This window comes from Rhinoraja longicauda, chromosome 4 (genome assembly GCF_053455715.1).
Source record: "Rhinoraja longicauda isolate Sanriku21f chromosome 4, sRhiLon1.1, whole genome shotgun sequence".
NCBI classification, from domain to species: Eukaryota; Metazoa; Chordata; class Chondrichthyes; order Rajiformes; family Arhynchobatidae; genus Rhinoraja; species Rhinoraja longicauda.
The window spans coordinates 30,378,514-30,400,926 of NC_135956.1; the positions used below are offsets into that span (position 1 = coordinate 30,378,514).

The following is a 22,413-nucleotide window of genomic DNA, read 5'->3' on the forward strand; positions in this document are numbered from 1 at the left end:
AGTGACATTTATCAATTACCTTTGCACAAATGTTCAGTTAGGTTCTACCAGGCCCACTCCGCACCAATGATGTTGCAGACAAGGCCCAAATATGAACCAAATAGCTGAATTTCAGAAGCAAGGTGAGAGTGGTGGCCCTTGACATCAAAGCAGCATTTGAACAAGTGTTGCATTTGGAGATCACAATAAACGTGAAATTAATGGGCATTATTTGGGCAAGCTTCGAATAGCTAGTTATACTTTGCAAAAGAAAGATGGTGGTAACTATTGGATGTCATTCATTCCAGCTGCGAGTTTCTCAGGGTACTGTCCCAGGCTTAATCATATTCAGCTGTTTCAACATTAACTTTCCTGCCATCATTTGTGGGGAGATTCATTGAGGACTGCACAACATTCAATGCCATTCACAATTCCTCAGTAAATAAATGCAGCTGGATCTAAATGAGATTCAGAGAATGAGATTCAGAGATGGTCTGAGAAGTGGCAAGTAACATAAATGCAACAAAAGTAGGCAATGACCATCTCAAACCATCAGCCTTGCCAGACAATGCCATTACCATTGCCAACTTCCTCAAATTACTCACCTCCTGACACATCACAGCCTTTCCACCAGCCATTAGGCAAGGGCAGGAGTGTTATGGAATACTATCCATTTTTTTGGATTAGTGGGGCTTCAACAACTATGAAAAAGTTTAACAGCTGTCAAAATAAAGCTGGCTGTTCAAATGGCACCCATCAATCAGGGCCCATCTATAAAATGCACTTCAGTTAACTCACCTAGACTACTCCACCAGCACCTCCCAAATGAAGGACAAGGGCAGCAGGCACATGGGACCACCACCATTTGTGGGTTCCCCTCACATTACTAATCCTTCATTATCGCAAAGTGCAGATCCCTCCCCAACAATACTGGGGGAGAAGCTTCACCATAAAGAATGCAGAGATTCTTTTTGAAGGCAATGAAGGATGGATAATAAATATTAACATTCCCATCAATGCCCACCTGAAGAAAATGAATAGAAATGTAGCTAATGACAATATTTATGTAGCATAGAATAATTTCATATTTGCAAAAAACAGACAAATTTGATCTTCTCCCAGGTCACAAAACTATTGTCCCAACTTTTTAGAACACTCTCAAAACACTCTTGGTAATCCAAATGGAACATGGGCTGGAAGCTTGAAAAATATGTCAAAGTGAAGCTAATGCCTCAGAGTTTGAAAGTTTAAAAGAATGCTTAAATAAAAATGCTGGAAATACTCAGTACTTCAGGCAGCATTTGTTGAAAGAGAAACAGAATGAACTTTTCAGAGTTAAGATCCTTTAGCAAAACTCTTGGTTTTCCTTTCTAATGCATTCAAATTTAAAAATGAGTATACAAGGATATCTAATCTACCACCACTTACATTACATCCTGTTGGATCGGAATTTCAATATGCCATGAATTTTTTGAATACTCATGAAACAATATTATACACTAAGAATATTCTCCAACCCTAAATCACAAACTAGGAGTAATCCAATTTATCAGAATGCTTCAGTAATCCTTAATTTTACTTCCAATTGAATTTTAGCCAGAGATTGTACTTTAAAATTGAATTGAAGTTTAGAACCAAACACTAACTACACTTTCATGATTAGAGAAAATATGTAGTCTTGCATTAAGTAAACTACAAATGCACTTCCCCTTTTCTGCATTCTTGTTCTTGCCACCAAAGAGGATAACCTCACATTTATTCACCTTATACTGCATCAGCCATGCATCTGCCCCCTCACCGAACCTATTCAAGTCACCCCTGCAGCCTCATAGCATCCTCCTTGCAGCTCACACTGCCACCCAGCTTTGTGTCATCTACAAACTTGGAGATGTTACATTTAATTTTGAATGGGCCTGCAAATTGCTGTCAAAATTATTTTGTCCACTTGCTCAGTATTTTGTGTGTTTTTTTATTTGCGCTACCTGTTATATTTGTGTATGGCTTGATTGAACTCATGTATGGTATGATCTGATTTGACCTTCCATCTATCTCATTGGAGACTTTTGAACTATCTTCCATTGGACTTTATCCTGCACTAAATGTTGTACCCTTTATCTGTGCACTGTGGACGGTTTGATTGTAATTTTGTAGTAATTTCTTTAACTGGACAGCAAACAAACAAAAGCTTTTCACTGAACCTCGGTACATGTGACAATAATAAACTATACTAAATTAACATCTGCCAAGAATATCATGCTTCTCATATTTCCTACAATATAGGAGGCCATTTGTTTTCCTGTAATCTATTCTTTCTCACACTCCCATAAAATCTCACTGTTTCTCCATCCGCGCACCTACATTAAGGTCATTGGGATGTGGGTAAAACCAGAGAATCCAAGCAAAATACACACACTTACAGAAAGTACATGCAAACTCCACAGAGAAAGCAGCTGAGGTCAGGATTGAACTTAGGTTGCTGGAGCTACATGGCAATAGCAGCGAATGCTCGTTGATCAGACACTATCATTTATGCCTCTTCGATCCTATTGCATGGGTCTCTGCACTCTCTTTATTTTTTCAATAACGACCATGCCAATACCCAACAGTTCTCAGCTCCCATCCATCTGTTTTGCCAAGTTGCTCAATCATGTGATTCCACTCCATCTTGCTTTACGACACAGTCTGTCATCTACTTGTCTCAGGTTCACATCTGTTCTGAATACTCTTATTGCCAAGAAGAATGTCTCATGTGTGTTGTCCGAAGAAGGGTTCTGACCTGAAACATCACGCATTCTTTTTCTCCTGAGATGCTGCCTGACCCGCTGAATTACTTCAGCACTTTGTGTCTACTCTTATTGCCCATCTATATGTCAATTTAGGGGTCCTTCATTATGGACAGCATGGCTTTATCTCATCATTCTCCATTAAATACTGATCAATTCTGCTTTTTCCCTGCATCTGCTAACCAGCTTGTACCCCTGAAGCTAATCTAGCATTCTTCTCAGCAACTTTAACAGCACCAATTCCAACACCCTAGCAAATCTTTCTCTGCATCCCCAACAAAAGGACACAAAACATATTAGGATCCTTGCGAGTTGGCTTGGACTATTTGTCTGAAGCCTCACTCCAGAGTTGAGTAACAAACCTAATTTTAGGCAGTTTTGGGGTCTCTTTCACCAACATGCCAGCTGATGAGGTCACAACACATGAATATCTGCTTAACCTTATGCTTTGGAAGCATTCCAATCAGGGTTGTAATGTTTTGCACAGTGTTGCTTAAAAGGAGGCAGAGGAAGGTGATCAGGATAGAACATTTCTCATCGGGTGCTCCAACCAGACCCATCTACTAAAATGAATGATCACTTCATTACTTTCGTCAGCAGAGAGGACAATAGACAATAGGTGCAGGAGGAGGCCATTCGGCCCTTCGAGCCATTCAATGTGATCATGGCTGATCATTCTCAATCAGTACCCCGTTCCTGCCTTCTCCCCATACCCCCTGACTCCACTATCCTTAAGAGCTCTATCTACAGGACACTTGTGAAAATCATGCAGCCAATGTCATCAAAACTTGACTGCTTCTCTCACGAGCATTTTGATCTTAGAGACTGCTACAGTATGGATTACACATTGGTCTCAGTTCTAAAATAACGTTCTTCCTTCTTGTCCTGTTACATTCTCTCGACTCTTTTCACTTCCTGTCAGAGGCACTTTCAACTACATTGTGAAGGTACTCTGATGTGTTGGTGTGTATTATGAATAGTATAAAAAAGTGGAATTTATCTGCCCTTTGTTGTATTATCTTCAACCTGATTAAAAAAAACAGTCATTCATCCTATACCAGGTCTAACCTAGTAAACATGGGATTTCTGTGCTGACTTTGTCAAACACAGCAGTCCTGGATTTTGCTTTCATCTTCCAGTAGAATCCAGGTTATTGAACCTGCTCAGTGCCTTTTAAAAGATCAGAGGATGAGGCAAATCAAAGATCCTTGGAACAAAACTTTCCTTGCCATTTCATTCTCAAAGTACTGATGGAAGAAATGTGCATCTACCATCATCCTATTAAACAGTGGACTTTTTATGGGAAGGATGGGCAGGTGGTGCGTGAAGGAAGATGTTCAAATCAAGTCATGATCCTCTTTAGTATTATGAAAGAATACCAAAATGACAGTCTTTACTTGGTTAAATGTAATTTGTTTATCCTTGCTGAAGAGTAACATTTTCATTAGTAAGTCCACAGGAATGCCAATTTTTAAGCGCAAATGGCAGAGTAGGAATAAACGGGTCCTTTTCAGAATGGCAGGCAGTGGAGAGTGGAGTGCCACAAGGCTCGGTGCTGGGGCCGCAACAATTTACAATATATATTAATGATTTGGATGATGGAATTAAATGTAACACTAGGAAGTTTGCAGATGACACAAAGCTGTGTGGCAGTGTGAACTGCAAAGAGGATGTTAGGAGGTTGCAGGGTGACTTGGACAGGTTGAGTGAGTGGGCAGATGCATGGCGGATGCAGTATAATGTAGATAAATGTGAGTTTATCCACTTTGGTGGCAACAATAAGGAGGCAGATTATTATCTCAATGGTGTCAGATTAGGTAAAGGGGAAGTGCAACAAGACCTTGGTGTCCTTGTACATCAGTCACTGAAAGTAAGCGTGCAGGTACAGCAGGCAGTGAAGCAAGCTAATGGCATGTTGGCCTTCATAACGAGAGGATTTGAGTACAAGAGCAAAGAAGTCCTTCTGCAGTTGTAAAGGGCCCCGGTGAGACCACATCTGGAGTATTGTTTGCAGTTTTGGTCTCTTAATTTGAGGAAGGACGTCCTTGTGATTGAGGCAGTGCAGCATAGGTTCACGAGGTTAATCCCTGGGATGGAGGGACTGTCATATGAGGAAAGATTGGAAAGACTAGGCTTGTATTCACTGGAGTTTAGAAGGATGAGAGGGGATCATATAGAAACATATAAAATTATAAAAGGACTGGACAAGCTAGATGCAGGAAAAATGTTCCCAATGTTGGGCGAGTCCAGAACCAGTGGCCAGAGTCTTAGAATTAAGGGGAGGTCATTTAAAACAGAGGTGAGAAAAACTTTTTCACCCAGAGAGTTGTGAATTTGTGGAATTCTCTGGCACAGAAGGCAGTGGAGGTCAATTCACTGGATGAATTTAAAAGAAAGTTACAGCTCTAGGGGCTAGTGGAATCAAGGGATATGGGGAGAAGGCAGGCACAGGTTACTGATTGTAGATGATCAGCCATGATCACAGTGAATGGCGGTGCTAGCTCGAAGGGCCAAATGGCCTCCTTATGCACCTATTTTCTATGTTTCTATGTTAGGTTACTTTTGGATATCACACTCATAATATTATAACATTATTATGTTCACATATTCTGTTGTGCTGCTACAAATAAGAATTGCATTGTTCTGTCTGGGACATAAAACAATGAAACACTCTTGACTTTCTTGACTCTTGAAATAGAAAAAGATGTGTGTCTGGCTAATATCACCCACAGCATCTGATGATGGTCAGAATCCAGAAATCAAACACATGGAAAATTGCATGTTTGGACACACTGAGCTCAGGGTGTTGCAAACCACCATTTCCCTTGGGTACTACAGTCACAACAGGCAACAGTGCCATCATTTATATTATAACCACCCTGCTGTTCATTAAGCTGTAAAATAATAGCATCAGGTGCACCAGTCATTAAGGTTACTTAGCTGTCATTTTCACACTAAGGATCCAAAACAACACAGCTGTAAAACTTTCAAAGACAAAACAAAAAAAGAGGCAGGACATGCAGTTCTCTATTCTCAACATAATATTTGTGAAAATTGCAGCACCTTGTTCAAATACCTAATGTGCAATAATATTTAAAAGTCAATAACAGCAAGTGTTGCATGTACTTGATCTTTAAAACAACAGAGGTATGAAAAAAAATCCCATTCATCTTTCACCCCTGGCCAATCTAGATCCATCAACCTCAGCCTCAAAGATGTTCACAGACTTGTCTTCCATTGCCCTTTGAGGTAGTTTCAAAGCCACATCCCTCAGAGAAAAAAATATTGCCACATCCATCTTATTTTTAAACAGTGCCCCTCAGGTCTATATTTTCCCAGAGATTAGATTTTTTCAAAGAAAGTTTTAGGAAGTAAAGGAGATGATGTTTGAGCTAGAGCCCAGACCATAAACAGCTGCAGAAATCACAGTCAGAGGCAAAGTGAAATTGAGGGGGTACAGCGTAGGTTTACTAGGTTAATTCCCGGAATGGCGGGACTGTCATATGTTGAAAGACTGGAGCGACTTGGCTTGTATACACTGGAATTTAGAAGGATGAGAGGGGATCTTATCGAAACGTATAAGATTATTAAGTGGTTGGACACGTTAGAGGCAGGAAACATGTTCCCAATGCTGGGGGAGTCCAGAACAAGGGGCCACAGTTTAAGAATAAGGGGTAGGCTGTTTAGAACGGAGATGAGGAAAAACTTTTTCAGTCAGAGAGTTGTGAATCTGTGGAATTCTCTGCCTCAGAAGGCAGTGGAGGACAATTCTCTGAATGAATTCAAGAGAGAGCTAGATAGAGCTCTTAAGGACAGCGGAGTCAGGGGGTATGGGGAGAAGGCAGGAACGGGGCACTGATTTAGAATGATCAGCCATGATCACATTGAATGGCGTTGATGGCTCGAAGGGCCGAATGGCCTACTCCTGCACCTATTGTCTATTATCTATTGTCTATTGAAATGAGGATAAAAAAGGGTCAGAAGGAAATTGCATGGCTAAAGTGGATGCAGAGAAAGGAACTGACAACATCGCTGATGTATTTAAACAGAAGGATGAGATTTTCAATTTGAGATGCTGCGGGAAAAATAATTACACACCAATTTAGGAAATGTGGACCAAGGCCCTGACCAAGGCCCGGCTCCCCCGATTGCTCAGTTTGGCCGGACGGCCAGCTCTATGAAGACTCCTGGTGGTTCCAAAGTTCTTCCATTTAAGAGTGACGGAGGCCACTGTGCTCTTCGGGACCTGCAATGCTGCAGAAATTGTTTTATAGCCTTCCCCAGATCTGTGTCTCAACACAATCCTGTCTCGGAGGCCTACGGACAATTCCTTCGTCTTCATGGCTTGGTTTTTGGTCTGACATGCACTGTCAACCGGGGGACCTTATATCGACAGGTGTGTGTGTGCCTTTCCAAATCATGTCCAATCAATTTAATTTACCACTGGTGGACTCCAATCAAGTTGTAGAAACATCTCAAGGATAATCAATGGAAACAGGATGAACCTAAGCTCAATTTTGAGTGTCATAGCAAAGGGTCTGAATACTTATGTAAATGTGATATTTCAGTTATTTCTTTTTCATTACTTTGCAAAAATTTCTAAACTCCTGTTTCCGCTTCTTCATTCTAGGGTATTGTGTGTGGACTGATGAAAAAAAAAGAATTTAATCCACTTTAAAATAAGGCTGTAATGTAACAAAATGTGGAAAAAGTGAAGGGGTCTGAATACTTTCAGAATGCACTGTATATATATGATGTAAGTTGAGGTTCAATAGGGTGCTCCATGGCACTATATAGATATAGATATATATATATATATATATACAGAGATGCTCCCCGACTTACGATATTTCGACTTTGCGATGGTGCAGCTCGCTTCTGGCCATGTGATCAGATGCATTGAATGCATTTCAACTTACGATATTTTCTTTTTATGATGTGTTTCTCGGAACGTAACCCCTTCGTAAGTTGAGGAGCACCTGTATATATGTGTGTGTGTGTGTGTGTGTGTGTATATATATATATATATATATATATATATACTAGACCAAGTGGACCCGTTGGGCCCATTCCTTGTAGGGGGGGACAGAGAAGGGGAGAGGGTGTCACTGACCTGGGCCCCATGGCAGCAGCGCTGCAGCCAGAGCGAGCCGTGGACCCAAAGGCTCTCCTGTATTGGTGTAGCACCCTCACCCCCCCCACTCAATCCCCCTTATCCCCCCTCCTGCCCCCCACCTACCCACTCGATCCCCCCACCCCACCTCACCCTACTTCCCCCCCTCTCCCCACCGCCTCCTCCCCCCAGACCCACTCCCCCCTCCACCACTCTCCCCCCCTTTCCCCGCCCCAAACTCCCCCCCGCCCCCACTCACCCCACTCTCACATCCCCCTCTCTCCCCTCCGCCATCCCCCACTCTCCCCTCCCCCCACTCTCCCCTCCCCCCACTCTCCCCTCCCCCCTCCCCTCCCCTCCCCCCACCCCAACTCGGCCCCCACGCCCACTCCCCTCCGTGGACCCATTGGCGATGAAAGCCAATTACCAGTGGCCGTGCGTGCAGTGCTGATTGCCGGCGAGGCCTGGCGGCTGGGGATCGGCGGGAGCTGGAACTATACCTCCTGGTGGGCAGCGCAGCGGTGGGAGGCACGCACAAGATGGTGGAGCAGGGGGAGGAGGAGGAGAAGGAGAGCGGCCGCCAATTTTGTGGAGTCGCAACGAGGCCGGGTTGAAGTGGCCGTCGTCGATGACCCCGTCGGTTGCAGCGGCCGCTGTTGGAGACACGGGAGGAGGAGGAAAAGAAGCTGCCCGCTGGGGGTTGTATTCCGATGATGGTGCCGGGCTTAAGCCGGGACTCGACGACGCCCTTGGCCCGGGCGCTCGAGGATACGGAAGGGAACGATCAGTGGACGGGGTGGACCCAATGCCTCCTGCTCGGAGTCTCCCCCGTGGGCTGGGTGCGGGCGAGGGTGGGAGACGAGAGGGGAGAAGGAGCCACTGCTCAATGTTGGAGGAGTCCAGAACAAGGGGCCACAGTTTAAGAATAAGGGGTAGGCCATTTAGAACTGAGATGAGGAAAAACTTTTTCAGTCAGAGAGTTGTGAATCTGTGGAATTCTCTGCCTCAGAAGGCAGTGTAGGCCAATTCTCTGAATGCATTCAAGAGAGAGCTAGATAGAGCTCTTAAGGATAGCGGAATCAGGGGGTATGGGGAGAAGGCAGGAACGGGGTACTGATTGAGAATGATCAGCCATGATCACATTGAATGACGATGCTGGCTCGAAGGGCCGAATAGCCTCCTCCTGCACCTATTGTCTATTGTCTACTAATCGCAAAGGGACTGGCAGGCCAAGGAAGACCTCCACAGCTGATGACGGAAGAATTCTCTCTCTAATAAAGAAAAATCCCCAAACACCTGTTCGACAGATCAGAAACTCACTTCAGGAGTCAGGTGTAGATTTATCAATGACCACTGTCTGCAAAAGACTTCGTGAACAGAAATACAAAGGCTATACTGCAAGATGTAAACCACTAGTTAGCCGCAAAAATAGGATGGCCAGGTTACAGTTTGTCAAGAAGTACTTAAATGTTGAATGTATAGTCGCCACATTTGCCTCTCTCCTATTTCATGCTCCTATATTTAATATCAAGGAAACTGATACTCAGATAGGCCAAGAGGCAGTGAAGGGAATAGAAAAGGGAGCACAGGTATACATGTGAAAGTTGATCCCATGTTTCAGAATAATACTGCCAATTTTGTCTGGCCTCTTCTCCAGACCACTGATCATGGGAAAGATTCTGGAGGAGAATAATTTGAACAATTGCATTCAGCTTGATAACAGTGGAGTGATAATGCACCATTATCATAATCAAAGAGAATGTTTCATGTTGATGAACTTCTCGAAATTTTCATCATACCCATTTTCATCACAGAATTTTAACATGTCCACATAATGCAATAAAATTGGCAATGCAGAGATCTGCTCTGTTCCCCATTATATGATACATGAGACATTCTTGTTGAAAAATAGCATTAACAGATGTATTTGACATAATGTACCCCATCTCCAGAACATTCACCTTGTCCTCTCCTCGATTAATGTCTATTGGTTTTCTAGATAAAAGCATGTAGCCCATGGCAATCATCTCACATACATGCAATAGAGTAATGTAATTCCCACATTGATTTTCACTTTATGCTATCTTACACATCTAACCCAAATGAGCATCAATTATACGTTAATTTGTAGTGCCATCTAGTGTAGAAACATTACAGGTTTTGCGTCTCACATAACCCCAAGGTTTTCTTTTTCAATAAAAATAAGTTTACCACCACAAAAATGTCACAAAATTGAAACAGTCAATAATTGAATTAATAACACAGAAGCCTACATCTGTGCGATTAAAAAAAAATTAAAAAGTGATTGCATAAGAGTTATCTGAAGGTATATATTTTTTTCTGCACTTCAGTTGAAAGCAATCAATCCACTTAATAATTTCATGTGTCTGTAGAAATTACTACAAACGGGCCATCTGCCCTGTCTGATCACTGTTAGATGGGGCAGATGCCATTGATCTTCCATGCAAGCAATTAGTTCACTCAATGTGTATCTGAACCTCCATCAACCTTTTCTATCTAAACTTGAGCATTAACATATCATCAATTTAAAGTACTACTTTCAGTATCAAATTCCATTTCCTTCCAATTCCATATAAAGATTCTTGTTTCCTTTTTTATCGAAATCTCATGTATTTACCTTTACCCCCATGGGTCCTGATACTAGCCTTCCTGGAACATGAAACCGCCAGTTTCTAAACCACCACATCATTATCCAATACTGCCCTGTTGTCTATGGTGTTTTTCAAGAATACAAATACACAGTATCCCTCAAATCCACCAAAAAAGATTTATTTTGTTGAGAATAAGTTGAACTAAACCAAGGTAGACCTAGTGTTTTCAATTATTTGATTGTATATTAATCAGCTAACATCAGCATTTTGAAGTTTGCAAAATAGTAAAATTCAAGTAACATTAATTGATACAAGAACCATTTCCAATATTTAATGAGGTCTTTAACAGTCATGTAAGTTGGCAGGTTCAATTCTAAACATATTTTAACTGGCATTGAATTACACATTGCATTTCCTCAGAACATTTTCATTTTCAGCAGGACTGAATGGAACTGTTAAAGCTTCTACAATTAACTGCAGGGAGCAGCATGCAGCTAGAAAACCTTAGTAATGCTTAATTGTGCCTTAGTTCACATTATTCATCACTTCCAACCAATGTTAAAATTTACGTGACCCGTTTAAAATGTAGAGAACTTCACTCAGCACCCCCTATTAAATTTAAATGGTCAAACATTATTGGGATTGCAACTCTGGTCAATTACATGACCATGCACACACAAATATGATGCTCATTTTCAATATGCTCAGCAATATTTACAAAATCAACTGATTCAATTGTTTCTACAGATATAAATACATAACATATAGCTTACCTTTTTCTTCCTTTTTCATTTCAGAGTCAAATCTTTTGTCTGGAAGATTACAAAAATAATTTCATTGATTAAGTGAAGTGGCTAAAAAGCATCATTAATATAGATTGCTGTATAAATGTTATTTTCCTTAAATGTACAAAAACAATCAAGGCAGCATTTCAAGTACCACCTTTTAGAATTAAGAACCAATGAGAGATATATGGCATGCATGACAATGGGTTTACTTTTCAATAAAGGAATAGGGTTAACACAATTGTACAAAGCAGGCTTCTCTCTTTGTAGGTATTACATGTACATCACCAAATTCAGTCATGCAGCCCAGCTCACCATTTCAGCACCAACTATCCAGCACCCATTTACACAAAGCCCATTTTATTCATCACCAGTTTACTTAAATTCTCCCACTCACCTACACAACAGACACAATTTACCAAATAACCTGCACCCCTTTGGGATGGGGGGGCACTCATGTTCGCAGGGACACACGCAAACTTCACAGGCAGCACAATTTAACCCAAGTCACTGAAGCTGTGAAGCAGAAGTTCTATTAGCTGCACTACTGAAACTAGATTACACCATATTTACTAGTCATGGCCAAAATGAAGGAAGGATAATGCTTCCCGAGGTTTGTATACAAGGTTCCTGAGGTTTGGCATACAAGGGTTATTGAGTGCATCGCCTCCTGGCCATTCCTAAAAAGAGCAACAATGGTTCAGGAGTCTTGGTGGCACAAGGTTTGCATTCACGCAAGTTTTCTGTCCCACGACATCCAAGTAATAATGGAACTGGATAACCATGACATAGGTAACAACAAATAATTAACAAAGCAATCACTTAACAAAGTAAGCTTCATTTTAAAATTTGAGTACTGATTGACTAAATGACACCCTCATGCCGTTACGGCATTACACTAAATTAACCACAACATCACTTGAGAACCAAGATCCTTGAATGTCTAAATTTGTTGCTCATGTATAAAATCTGTCCATTCAATGAAGTTTTAACAATGATCTTTCCCAAAGTTTTTAAAAGGTAAATGTCAGCATTGAATAAAAAACAATTTTGTATACGGCATTGTAGAAATCTGTTTAAAGAGGTCCATTCCTGAAGCAAAAGTTTCACAACTTCTTTTTGCAGTGGACTACTTCATGAGAGATTGGTTTTCATCTCCACCCTCCTACATTCATATTTAATGTCATGTTTTCAAGGTGCTCCCCCCTTCTTAATTTACACCTTACCATCTTCAACCCATCCCAATAGTTTGAAAGCCCAGGCTTATATTGGTTTCGTGCAGAAGCTGCAGGCAGCAATAAAGCCAAATTTCCATTCTTGGCTGCAGCCAAAAATGCTGAAGGAAGTCAACAGGTCAGGTATAATTTGTGGAGGCAAACGTATGGTCAAGGTTTCAGATTGAAACACTGTGCTGGGAGTAGCGTCACCTTGACCCAGCGGTCCTCATGCAGAGTTGCAAACTTAAACATTAATCATCCCTTTAACTCTACAGCTGCTGCTAGACCCACTTCCTTCCTCCAGCAGTTTGTTTTTTTGCTCCTAGATTCCAGCATCTGCAGGTATTACCATTCCTAATTCTTTTTTCCAAATCAGTGAAATGTTAAAATATGTACATCTTTTGTTTTATGGTCAGAGCATAACTATATTCACTGTACCTACATGAAAAAACTACAACAACACAGAGGTAATTCTAGAACATTTTATTGTTGAAAAGTGACATATCCAAAGAAACATTACATTGAATAGATTTGCACCTACACTTTAGGTAACAGACAAAAATGACACCAATTACAAATGCCAAGTATTTCTTTATGTTAGTGTGATTTTTGGCAACAAATTACTACAGCTAGCTTAAAGTCAGTTAGTGCCCATGTAAACTTTTGACTATCAAGTCATTTTTAAGAGAACCAAGAACCTTGGCCAAAATAAAAATACAATAGGATATTAAAAGCTTTGCTAATGAAGCAATCAGCAATGTTTTGCATTTAAATCTTTTACTTGCCACTGCTTCTTAACAAATATCCTACTCTTTCACCAATTATGGCTTTAAAAAATGTAATACATTTCCTTTAATAAAAAATAAGTAACATACACCATTAAGTATTGTCCATTTTCAGCCATAAGGCTATCTAAATAACATATATAGAAAAAGCAACATTACACAGCTGGTAAGTTTTATTGCTAAACCTGACCAATTTTCATAATATGAAATGTAGTCAAAAAAGTCCATAATCTTTCTAAAAAGTGTTACAGTTGAAATCTCCCTGCCATTTGCAATCACATTTCACAGATACAGCACTAAATCAACGAGTCCGATTAAGTACTCTTGCACTGAGGCCCTGCAAGGATAACTTTGTCTTTCCAAACAATAGCTGTAGGCAGCACTCAAGCTAAATGTGCACTCAAATATAAAAAAATCTATTCCAATCATTTCCTCCAAAAGTTAAAACCTCTCCTGTCAAACCGTTGCAATTTGTTCAAATGTTTTCAAAATTTACTACATTATAGTCACTGCAGTCCACTCCAATAGTTTATTAAAATAATTCACATTTATAGATTGCTCTTTCATTTTAATGTATATATTATCTTTGTGTAACAATTCCACATTAGTATAAGAGCAGACTTTGTTTGAGACAATACAGGCTGATTGGTAACAAATCTCATTGAATATCAACCACTCCCATCATTAGTATCACATGATTGAGTTGACACAGCCAGAATCTTTGCACTATAGAATTTATAAAAGCACACAACTAAAAAAAATGGTTAATTTCTTAAAAAACACACGTACATACAACTCAAAAATACCATGTACTGTCTGAAAAATATTCCACATATCCTTAGTGTGTTCCATCACATTATCTTCCGTTAAAGATGTCACACTAATAGTGGTTGTTTTAAGAACAAAAATAAAATTAAGTGGAATGTAGAGTGGCCTGGTCCAAATGATTTTGAAGTCTTTGTGATGAGTTAAAGATCTGCAAAACAACACAAATTTTAAATTAAAAGTCCTGACAGTCAGTGGTAGAATTGGCTGATAATTATAATTCATCTGCACCTTTAGGTAATTCTTCATTTTGTTGTGAATTCTGCAAAACGCTTTGTTGTCTTAAATTCTCAGTGATCAATTTCTTGTGCGCTTTATTATTTAAATTTGCTGTACGATTATTCTCTTCAAATGTACACAATATCCACAGATACCCTATTTAGTGCTGCCTTGCAGTGTACTAATCCATTTCAGAAATCTTGGTAAGTTGAGTCCATATGCTAACAAGTACTTCAAAAGAGACTTCCATTCAGACTGCATGTTGCTGTGCAAGGAAAATGGCACTGAAAGCTATGAAACAATGATTGCAGAGCTTGGATGTTAAGTGAATGACCAAGGCAATGTCTAATGTCTGCCTCAATAAGTTCAACTATGGTCCCTAGTTGTTGAGCTTGTTAATGTATGGAAGTATCAAGGCAGCCAAGAAAAGAGGTAGACAGAAAATTCCACCCCAGGTAATGGGAGATCAAAGAGACCACAGGAGGCCAGAGTCTGACAAGATATGAAGCGGCCACTGTCAGTCATCATCAATACCAAATTCACATACTTTGGTGGCTGATCCATACCAGGCCATGTGATGATGAATCAGCAGGGGCATGCAGGTATGGTTAAGCCACAAAGTCATGTGCAGTGACACTTACTGGGGGTGGTGTTGGAAGGGACATGGTGTGTGATGTGGTCACTCATCCCTCAGATGTAAGGCTCAAGGCTGCATGTTTGGCACGTTTGGAATTGATGATCAATCAGCCTTTTGCACTTGCTCTGCCTTTCAATAAGATCACAACCGATCTTTTAACTCAGCTCTATCACCTATCCTTTGACTCTCTTATAATTTAGCATCTATTTTATTTTTAAGATGCTTACAAGTAGTCTTCAGGCATAAAGGACCTCAACAAATCTTCACAGTTAACTGAAGTCTTTTATCTGATTGACCACTCCCCTTCATTAATTCTGGTTAAAAAAAAGACACAAACTGCTGGAATTATTCAGTATGTCAGGCAGAATCTGTGGAGAACATGGATAGGTGACCTTTCAAGTCCAGGTCCTTCTTCAATCTGAAGAAGGGTCCCGACTCAAAATGTCATCTATCCACATTCTCCAGTTGCTGCCTGATCCACTGTGTTACTCCAGCTTTGTGTCTTTTTTTGGAAAACAGCATCTACAGCTCCTTGTGTCTCTCTCATAATTATGATGAAGACTGATGATAATGAACATTTATGAACATTTCAAGCTGAAAGGATTCATACGGACACATTAAACATAACTTTGTTTTTAATCGATAAATTTACATTTTTGTTTGGATATGATTTTTAAATACGATACATAACAAAGCACAATTCTACAACAGTGACACAGTTGCTTCTCCCCAATTACAGCAACACTTGGGAGGGAAAGATTTGGTTTCAGTCCTCAATCTGTGCTCATATTTTATCAAAGCATTCTCTAAATATAGCAGTAACACATCTCAATTTTTTAATGAGGTGGTGTCTTAATGCCCAGGTAATCCTATAGAACTAAAAAGGGGGAGAAGGGGTAGAGGGGGGGGGGGGGGTCCGTTAGTCAGGAGACAGAGATTGCAGAGAGTGGAAAAACGTTAAAAAAGATTCCCACTTATTATAACATTTATCAGAATTGCCACTCAGTGAATATCTACTCTTCTCTAACTTTAGAAAGGACATGATATCACTGAGCCACTGAGAGCTGGAGGGAGCTTTAGTAGACTTCCAGTGAAGAAGAAGATGCTGTCTTGCCAGTAGGGAAGTGAAAGCAAGAATGTCTAATTGCATGGAGGTGTAACGGTTGTAGTCTTCTGGAAGCCCAAATATGGCAATATGGGGAGAGATGTTTATAGTTATCGAAAGTATTTTTGACATAGTATTGAAATAGTTCTGCCAAAAGCAAAATAATAATGGACAAAAATAGAACATATGGGTTAAATTGCAGGATGAAGCGTGACATCTGTCACAGCTGTCGGTGATATATTGGGATAAATTTGTGACAGTCAAGCTTTGGAAAAATAAATTCTAAAGAGTACCTTAAACTGTATGAGAGTGAGACGAGCACAAGTCGAGCTTGTGTGAATTTTATTAAGAGCAACGTCCCACCAGTTATCCTCCAGGTTCAACCACATTTCACGTTCCCAGGCAGTCTTGACTTTGGTAGCTGGTAAACCGTCATAAAACAAGTTTGTTATAGACCTTCGAGGTGAGTGACTTTTGAAAGGGGTCAAAAGTGAGAAACTCATCCCACAGTTGACTTGGAGGTAAGGAAGGAAAAGATGGAAACAAAGATTTAACGCAATGTCTAATTTGAAAATATCGAAAGAGATGCGACGGTGGGGGATGAAATTCACTTGACAAGTCTGCAAAGTTACGAAAAATGCCATCCTTATACAGGTCCTTAAAATATGCCAGGCCCTTATCGTGCCAATCAAAAAAGGCGGAGTCTATAAATGTAGGTTTAAATAAATGATTCCTCAGTAAAGGGGCTAAAATAGATGATGAAATAAAATTAAAATGCTTCCTGAATTGGTACCAGATTTTAAGAGTGGAACTTACCACTTGGTTATTTGTAAAGCCAGATGGGTTAGTTGGAATAGAAGAAGTAAGTAGAGCCATTAGGGAAGATGAAACACATGATTGTGCCTCTAACTTACACCATGGTGGATCTATGGATTTCAACCAAAACGAAATTTTGTGGATGTGTGCTGCCCAATAATACAATTGGAAATTTGGGAGAGATAATCCACCATTGAATTTGCATCTCTGAAGTACAGATTTATGGATTCTGGGTGCCTTTCCACTCCATAAAAAAGAAGAAATAGCTTGTTCAATCGTTTTAAAGAAATTTTTCGACAAGAAAAGGGGGAGACATTGGAACAGAAACAGGAATTTGGGCAAAATGTTCATTTTAATTGTATTTATTCTTCCAATCAGCGTCAGAGGTAGACTTCCCCATCTTTGAAGGTCAGATTTCATTTTAGACACTAAAGAGGAAAAATTAGCAGAAAAAAGGGAGGTAAAAGTTCTGGTTACATTGATCCCCAGGTGCTTAAAGCCAGAGGGGCTCAATTTGAAAGGTATATCAGATGTTTAAGTTGTAATGCAGGAGCGTTGATGGGATAGCATTCACTTTTGGAAATATTAACTTTATAACCTGAGAATGAGCCAAATCTCTGAAAAATAGATAGGATTGCTGGTATAGATTGGTTTAGATCTGAAACATACAGCAATAAATCATCAGCATAAAGCGATAGCTTAAATTTCATTAAACCCCGTAAAAATAGGAGAAGACCTCAGATATGTTGACAAGGGCTCTATAGCTAGTGCAAACAATAGGGGGGGGATAAGGGGCATCCCTGTCTGGTGCCACGAGACAGAGTGAAAAAACTGGATTGAATGCCGTTGGTGGAAATACTAGCTTGTGGAGATGTATAAAGGAGACGTATCCACAAAATAAATACATTTCCCAGCCCAAATTTACTTAGTACTGTAAGCAAATAGTCCGACTCAACCCTGTCGAATGCTTTTTCGGCGTCAACTGAGATCACTACTTCAGAAGTTGTTGTGGTAGTTTTAGAATAGATAATATTTAAGAGAGTACGGACATTACAGAACAGCTGGTGCCCCTTTATGAATCCGGTCTGTTCATTCGAAACAATAGTTGGGAGAATATTTTCCAAGCGATGGGCCAGAGGTTTAGCCAGGATTTTTGCATCCACATTTATTAAGGAGAGAGGCCTATAAGAACTGCAAAGATTTGGGTCTCTGTCTTTTTTTTGAAGCAAGCTTATGGAGGCTTGTCTTAAAGTAGGAGGGAGAGAGCCATGCTGCAGAGATTCCTTATATACAGAGTGCAATAATGGGGCCAATTTAGTGTGAAATCTTTTAAAGAATTCAACCGGATATCCGTCAGGGCCAGGAGCTTTATTATTTTGCATGCTTTTTAGAGCGAGGGTGATTTCCTCTGTAGTTAATGGTGAATCGAGTTCTTTAGCAACATCTGGGTTTATCACAGGGAAATTGAGATTGTCTAAGAAAGAGTTCATATCGGTGGTATCGGATGGAAACTCAGACTTATATAAAGGAAAAAAAAAAGTGCAAAAAACAGAATTAATGGTGGTAGGGTCTAAATGTAACGTGCCTGATGAATCTTTTATCTGAGGGATCATACGTGAGGCTGCCTGGCGGTGTAATTTGTGAGCCAGGAGCCTGTTTGCCTTGTCGCCATGCTCGTAATATGTGGAGCGCGAACGCAAAAGAAGGCGCTCACCATCAGTGGTTGTGATGAGATCGAATTCAGTCTGCAAATCAACACGACATTTAAGTAAACTGGGAGAGGGACAAGAAGAAAGTTGTTGATCCAATTTACTAATGTTAATAGAGAGCTCGTACAATTTAGCTTTACGGGTTTTATTCAACTGTGCAGAATAAGAAATAATTTTACCCCGTAAATACGCTTTTAGTGATTCCCATAGCAATGAGCAAGAGACAGGTTCCGTCTCATTCTGATTGATAGAAATAAAGTCACCAATTGAGGCTGCAATAAACTTATTGAATTTATCGTCTGACAAAAGCAGAGTATTGAACCTCCATAATGCTGAGTACCGGGGGTTGTGGGGAAAACTGAATATCCAAAGAAAGAGGGGCATGGTCAGAGATAACAATAGGATGGTATTTAGCGGTTAACACTTTGGAGATTAATTTGGCATTAATGAAATAATAGTCAATTCGAGAGAAAGACTGATGCATCGGTGAAAAGAAGGAATATTCTTTAATTTGGAGGTTATAAAATCTCCAGGAATCAATACAACCATTTTTAGACATGAAATCAGAAATCGATCTTGACATCAAGGATGGCATCAGGATTCGGGGATTGGAGCGGTCTAGTTTAGGATCAATTACACAATTCATGTCACCACCAAATATAAGGAAGTTATTGTTTAACGAAGGGAGACATTCAAACAGCTTATCCATAAAGTGTTGGTCATCAAAATTAGGGGCATAGATATTAACTAATAAAATGGGAACCTGAGACAATGTACCTGACAATTAGATATCTGCCATTTTTGTCAGATATAATTTTGGACGCTGAAAACTGAATTGATTTCCCGATTAAAATGGCAACCCCTCTGGCTTTAGAGTTGAAATTTGAGTGAAACACCTCAGAAACCCAGGGGCATTTTAATCTGACTTGGTCTTTAGTGCGCATATGGGTTTCCTGCAAAAACACTAGGTCAGCTTTAAGTCGTTTCAAATGAGCAATTACCCTCGATCTCTTAATAGGGCTCCCCATACCTTTAATATTCCAGCTTACAAACCTCACAGAAGAGCCAGTATGTGAGATTACTGAATTACTAGTATTAGTGGCCATTTATTAAGAAGTTAGATATAGAAAGAGCGTAAACATGGACCCCCACCCAAAAGGAGAAAGAAGGAGAGAAGAAGAGAAAAAAAACAAAAAAACAAAAATAAAAAAACACCCCGGATACAAAACAACCCCACCACCTACCCCCATAGCACTTACATTGACCCATCCCCAAACGATGGAGAACCCAGTGCAAACTCCACAAGGAGTCAAATCCCTAACAGATATGCTTACAGCTTTTAACCTAATGGTAATAGTATAACTTAGATATAAATCTGGGCTCCTGCAAATTTAACGGTGATAAACAACAAGGCACACCGAGATGCTGCCTGACCTGCTGAGTTACTCCAGCATTTTGTGAATAAATCGATTTGTACCGGCATCTGCAGTTATTTTCTTATACAAATAAGCCAATCCACTTCAACATCACAAAACTTGGTGTGTAGAGTAGAGAAATGATAAATGTCCATACTAAATGAGAAGTACTTTGTCAACCTTATATATCTCTTCTCAGTTATCTTACTTGCTCAGTGTTTTAATGAATGATCTGGCGTCTTCTGGTGATTTAAATTCCCTCTCGGCGCCGTTATGCTTAACACGGAGGCGGGCCGGGTATAGCAGGCCAAATCGTATCCCGGGTATCTCACGGAGCTGGCGCCGGATATCATTAAAGGCCGCTCGGGCACGCGCTGTCCTCGCTGTGTAATTGGGAAAGATAGAGATGTCTATGTCTCCGATCTTGATCCGTTGTTGGGCTCTGGCTCGCCGCAGAATATCTTCACAGTCCATATGATAATGTAGTCGGGCGATTATGGGGCGGGGCGCTCACCTGGCTTCAGCTGGAGAGTGCGATGAGCGCGGTCCAAGAGAGGCTCTTTCTCAATTTTAAGAGCGCCCTTGACAAGAGTGGAGACAGCCGCTGCAGTGGAGGAGTTGGTTGAGTCCTCGGGAATACCCACTATCCTTATATTGTTGTGCCGTGATCTCGCTTCAAGGTCCTCGCATTTATTTTCCACTCTTACCATTTTGGCCGACAGATAATCCACTTTAGTCTGGAGAGTGGCGATGCCATCGGTGCAAGTAGAGAGTGAGGTTTCCATTTCACCTACGGTATTCTTCAGCGCACTCACGTCGGACTGGATGTTGGTAATAGAAACAAATAAATCTGATAAACCTGATTTCACTGCCTGTAACTCTGTCTGGATGGAAGATAAATTCTCGTTCAAGGCCACTTGAAGCTCGGTCCTAAAAATAGACGCCATCTCATTGCGAAGGGAGGAGCGCAGGTCGGCCTTGAAGTCGGATAAGGCAGTAACACCTGATAGCGCAGCCGCTCCGTCCGGACTGGAAGATGAGTCACTACGAGGCGGGGATGTGGCTTGCAGAGCAGGCCGCTGTGGTTGTGCAGATAAAGTGCTCCCGGGTTTGGCTTTTGCATGCATTTTGATCAGCAAGAAATCGAAGTTTAAGTATTGGGTAAAACGTACAGCAAAAAAAATACAAAAAGTGTGCCTAGAGACGGATTTTTTTTAGATTATTGTAGGAAATTCGTGTCCTATTCCATTGATTGCTAAGCCAGAAGTCTTAAACTTTAAATGATGTTAGAAATTAACAACATAAAAGAGCGCTACATAGTTTATAATAATTTTGAATAGAGGACTATTATTTAATAGGTAAGATTTCGCACACAACTTCAGATGCTAAGATCTTGAGCAAAGCACAAAGTGCTGGAGGGACTTAGGAGGTGAGGCACCAGGCACATCCTTCCGTTCCCCACCCTGACCCACTTTCCATAGAGACCATTCCATCCACAACTTCTTGGTTCTGTTTATTCAACCCACCCCTGGCATTTTTCCTTACAACTGCAGGCGATGCAACATCTGTCCCGATACCACCTCCCTCACATCCATCCAGGGACCACAACAGTCCTTCCGGGTGAGACCGAGGTTCATATGCACCTCTTCCGACCTACTGCATTCGGTGTTCCTGATGACCTCCATTATATAGGCAACCATTTTGCAGCAATTGTGTTCTGTCCATCATAGTCTGCTGGAGCATCCAGTTGCTAACCATTTTACCTCCCATGCCCATACCGATCTTTCTGTTCTTGGTCTCCCCCAGTGCCACATACAAACTGGAAGACCTCATATTCTACTTCCAACCCAATGGTATGAACATTGAATTCTCCAATTTCAAACCCCCCAAACTAACCCCCTTTCTCTCCCGTGCCTACCCCACCCAGCAGCTTACACATTTCTCCCACAGCCCCAGTTACACTGCTCCTTGCCCCTCCTTCATACACTCATCTCCCATCCCCAAGTCCCATAGTTCAATTTTATTCCCCCGTTTCATTCCACCCATATTTTTCCCTCCGCCTTTATATTTCAACACCTCCTGTTTCCTTATCTCTCACCCCTTTGTCTTCTGTTCTCCTCAAACTTTTGGCACTTACTCCGCTCATATACCATTCAACCCCAGTCACCCGATCCACCTAACGCTTGCTAAGCTTTGATGCATTCTGACCCATTTTTCCAGTTTTCTCCCCCTACTCCAATCAGTCTGAAGAAGGGTCCCAACCTGAAATGTCATGTCCATTTCATCCAGAGATTTTGTCTGACCCACTGAATTCCTCCAGCACGTTGATGTTTGATTGAGTTAAGATTCTACTGCTGACTGGTTAATACGAGTCACATGTCTATTCGCAAGGAAAGTGAAAACTTCCACGAAG

The 22,413-nt window shown here is 40.8% G+C and overlaps 1 protein-coding gene across 8 annotated transcripts in view; it reads right to left on the minus strand.

Moving 5' to 3' along the window:
- unm_hu7910 (un-named hu7910) overlaps positions 1-22,413 on the minus strand; it is a 175,871-nt gene that overhangs the window by 36,062 nt on the left and 117,396 nt on the right. For 4 of the 8 annotated variants that reach the window (XM_078397441.1, XM_078397438.1, XM_078397440.1 and 1 more), the window contains one exon: positions 11,261-11,299. In XM_078397441.1, coding sequence (XP_078253567.1) covers positions 11,261-11,299 — 39 coding nt within the window. Of the gene's footprint in view, positions 1-11,260; positions 11,300-12,981; positions 14,251-16,305; positions 16,482-22,413 lie in introns of those variants that run through there. The other 4 variants (XM_078397444.1, XM_078397446.1, XM_078397442.1 and 1 more) reach the window with 2 other exon arrangements.